The sequence below is a fragment of the Carassius carassius genome, chromosome 22 (genome assembly GCF_963082965.1).
Source record: "Carassius carassius chromosome 22, fCarCar2.1, whole genome shotgun sequence".
NCBI classification, from domain to species: Eukaryota; Metazoa; Chordata; class Actinopteri; order Cypriniformes; family Cyprinidae; genus Carassius; species Carassius carassius.
The window spans coordinates 11,723,395-11,727,730 of record NC_081776.1 but is presented as its reverse complement, the minus strand read 5'-3'; the positions used below and the strand labels follow the sequence as shown (position 1 = coordinate 11,727,730).

The window sequence follows — 4,336 nt, the reverse complement described above, 5'->3', positions numbered from 1 at the left end:
TATAATGAATAGGGAGAAATCTAAAATGTGCAGTGTTGGGGGAGTAAGGGGGTTGGGGTGGGGTGGGGTCCAAGAGGACCAGGATTGGGAACCACTGCATTAAATGATTTTGGGAACAGTTAGAGACATTAAGGCCTTTTTTAGGATTGTAAAGATGTCATTCAGAACGATATAACCAACCAAAGCCATATGGGTGAAATTGCCAGTATATTTTTTTAACGTTAAAGGAAATAAGTGAAAGAATTTAGAAAAAGTATACTTTTTGTATCATATTTTTTTATGGTGTGTTTTGCTTTTTTCTTTCTTTATCTTTTATTTCTTTTTTTATCTAATGTATCACTTCTGATATATCGACGGATGTAAGGTTTACTATTTGCCACATTGTGAATATGGCATTTTCATTCAATAATAAACTGATGAAAAATAATTGTTTTATTTTTTTATTTATAATTTTATCCGTGTTTGTTCAATTTCTAATCTATATAAAAATAAAACTGAACAAAAAATAATATAAGAAATTAAAGAAACTGTATGTTTTACATGCCTTTTTGTTGTTTTCTGTTTCAAACCATAAAAATGGCTAAAATTATGTTTGTTACAGTAATATGAAACATATCCAGTAACATACAGTATCTCAAATAACAAATAAACAAATAACAATTTTGCAAAGAACATTCCATAATAATAATAATATTTATTTGTATTTAATAAGTTATATTTGATTTTATTGATAATTTTATAAATATAATGTACATCATTAATAAGCAATATAAAATAAAATAAATATTTTTAATCAAAAGGTATATATATATATATATATATATATATATATATATATATATATATACATACATTTAATTACAAATATTTATTTTTATCTTTTATTATGCTTATAAATGTAACAGAGGTGACATCTTGTATAAATTAGAAAAAATATATCAACATGTATTGATGGCACCAGAACACATAAAAAGAAATTGAGAAGAGAGAGAGAGAGAGAGAGAGAGAGAGAGAGAGAAAACAAACAATAATAATGTTGATTGGTAAGAAATATAACAATGAAGAAATAAGAAATATGAGAGAGAGAGAGAGACCGATCATGAGGGTAAGATACTGAGGATGAAATAGTATTAATATACATTTCAAAAAGACAAGAAAAACTGGTTTGTTGTTAGTGAAATTTTATTTATGTATATAAGATTTGCTAAGGAAATAAATTAGATTTCTAACAAAAGAAGCTTTATTATTATTATTATTATTATTATTAATATTTATTTATTTATTTATTTTTAATTTTATTTTTTTGAAGGATCATAATCAAAGTATCCGGAAATAATGTCCAAAGTTTAATGATGCTGGATACTCTCTTTAATAAATGTGTCAATATTTGTTCAAAGTTGTTCAGTATAAGAACATGACCAAAATAAATGAAAGACAGTTTCTGTGCGAACTTGGAAAAATTAGCACCTTATAGTTTTAAATTTGGTCATAAGATATTTAACAGGGTAAAATTTATTTATGAATTTAAAAGACACTTCTTTTTAATTTATTAGTAAGAAATTTTATTTGACATTTTATAGAATTTATGAGGGATAAAGTTATGTGTATAAATTAAATCCCATGCTAAAACTACCATGTATATTATGTCTTTTTTTATGTATATTATTTCTATAACAACTGATTAGACATGGTGTGACGTAAACTTCAAGTCAGATTCCTATTGGCTGAACGGATTTGGGCGAGCCTCATTTTCATGGGGTGCTTCTGCGCATGCGCGTTTGTCCACCAACGCGTCACAGTGCGCATTCAACATGGACCCGACGGTGAAGCGGTAGCGACAGATGCCTCTGCGTATATTCGCCCTTTACGACACTTCATTATTCAGAAGAAAACGCTCCGGTTGACCGGAGAAAATCTAAAATGTACAGCTCCCAAAATCTACCGCCTGTCCTCGGATAAGTGATTGATGAGAAACCGGCCATGGCTGGATTAATCAAGAAACAGATCCTGAAACATCTCTCCAGGTCAGAGCTGATCCCTTACTGACACTTCTACAGGTTTAACATACATGTCGATGCTAGATTAACATGAATCGTGCTTTCAAGGCTGAGATGAGTGCTGATGTGGCTGTGTTGGATGACACATGCTGAAGAGTCATAACTGGGGTTTGACAGCTTGCCAGACTAAATGCTGTTTCACTAGATTGATGTCACAACACGCTTTGGGTGTCATGTCTCCAGCCAAACCAGTCTGCCTGTTCTCATCTTAATGTTGTTTATTGTGGGTCAGTGTGATGGAAAGCGTGCTGTAGGTTTGGAATCTTTTTTTAGATTCCCCCTGCTTTGAAAACCACTCCTCATCCCATTCTGACCGGTTAGATCCTTGGTAAGGTCTAAGTAGATTCATGACATTGCATGATTGCCTAACCCCATTTCTAGCCCTGTGGTGTAACTGGCTTACATTTAAGGTCAGTTAATCATGAAATAGTGTAGTGGAATGCCATGTAAAACAAGAATTGATAAAAATATTTACAATTATGGGACATAAATGCAGGAGTTAAGAGTCTAAATTTGAGAATTCTATGTTGATAGATTGTAAAAAAAAATACATGTTTTAGACCTTATTGTAAAGTATTCATCCATGCATGCACTTAATTAAAAAACATTTGGATGACATAATTTTAAAATTAAAATGTCATAACAAGATCACCTGGATGAAAACATCAGACTACTCTCTGGTGACGTATGCCGGACTTCTCCAATCATTAAACATCACCCCTGCAAGCCCACATTAATCCGCCTCCATCTCAAAATCCAATCAGCAAACGATGCGTAGAAACCGCCCTAACGCGTTAACGCATGCGATTAATTTTTGTCTGGTTTAACGTGTCAAAATATTTAACGCAATTAACGCAGCATCCGTATTTTCTGCCATCCGTTGGCTAGCTTTACAATATATGATCACGCTCTTATTCATTTAAATGCTTTTAAACATTTCAAGCGCGGCAAGACAAAAGAGAATGCGCTGTCTGTGAATGCCCTTATGTGACACATACACACGTACACACACACACACACACACACACACACACACAATGCATAGACAGGGCGCCAGAATCCAGTTCTCTTAAGCGCTTGAACTAACAATAAACATCCCAAAGTGCCAGTTTTGTCGATTATCCTCATAAGAGCAATCTTAAATGATTTATATAAAGTCTAAAATGTACAAAAAGAGTTGTGAGAGAATGAGGCGAGATCCATAGACAGTATATAAACGGTGAGATCCGCGTGTCTGTCTGCTCTTAAAGGGACAGCAGCCAATAAAGCTTCCTGTCAGTAAAGTTAAAGAACAAAGGGAACAGAGAAAATGACTCGCTGCTCTTGACTAAATAACTTTTGTAGCTTTAATAAGGATTAACTATTTAATTTATAGTTTATGCAGTGCAGACTGCATATAACTTTGATAACTTTATTAAATTTCTGTATATTTCCTAACTGTTAAGACAGGAAGGGCAGGAGTAAACATGACATTTATTATGGGTTTATGTTAGCATTGTTTTAAGTTTACTTAAATTAAAAACTGTTATATTTTTGAAGCCTAATAATAAATGTAAAAAGAAAAAAATCAGTAGCTGTATTAATATCAGTAATACTGGCCTTCATTCATAAAAAGATGTCATTTAAACAAGTATTTAAATTTAACTGTGAGATTATAACATTAAAAAATATATTAAAAACGTATAAAAACATTTCTTTTAACTAGATTTATCTAGTGATTAATCTAGTTAAAGTTTTTAATCGATTGACAGCACTAATGTCAATGTTAATGAAAAAAAATCGCCTTTAATCTATTCTCAAAGTTGGGTTGGAGGCTGGGTCTATACTACGCGAGCTATGATGCCTTTCACCTTGATATTTAAGCGTGGATGTATAGGGGGCAGATAGGGGGCGGGGGGCAGAACGAGTCTTTAAACCTGTGTGTATGCCTACTGTGAAATTACCACATCAAACCGAGCACCAACCTCCCGCTCTCTCTCGTGAGGCCAATAAGGAAGTGACTAAAACTCCAATTCATCGACTGGCCGCTTGAGGCTGGCTGCAAAAGGGAGTCAGTTCCATAGATTCCCCATGTTAAAATGCCAACTTTACAGCAGGAAAAAACATGTTTACAGCCTGGTTCAAAAAATGATTTTGGTCTAAATAGCTAATTTTGCCCTTCATGACAACTGTGAGGGGGGTGAATTTTTTTATAACTCATCTGTTTAAATTATATTAAGACTTAAAGTTCTGCATAATTAAGGGCGTAGCCACTTGAGTGACAGGTGGATTGCCGCTGC

General features: G+C 33.2%; 1 protein-coding gene across 5 annotated transcripts in view; it reads left to right on the top strand.

The window, feature by feature from the left end:
• The first annotated feature begins 1,802 nt into the window (after positions 1-1,802).
• The window catches only part of LOC132098957 (bridge-like lipid transfer protein family member 3B), a 31,111-nt gene continuing 28,577 nt past the window's right edge, over positions 1,803-4,336 (top strand). For all 5 annotated transcript variants that reach the window (XM_059505283.1, XM_059505286.1, XM_059505284.1 and 2 more), the window contains exon 1: positions 1,803-2,024. In XM_059505283.1, coding sequence (XP_059361266.1) covers positions 1,981-2,024 — 44 coding nt within the window. In that variant the 5' untranslated portion in view covers positions 1,803-1,980. The remainder of the gene's footprint in view (positions 2,025-4,336) is intronic.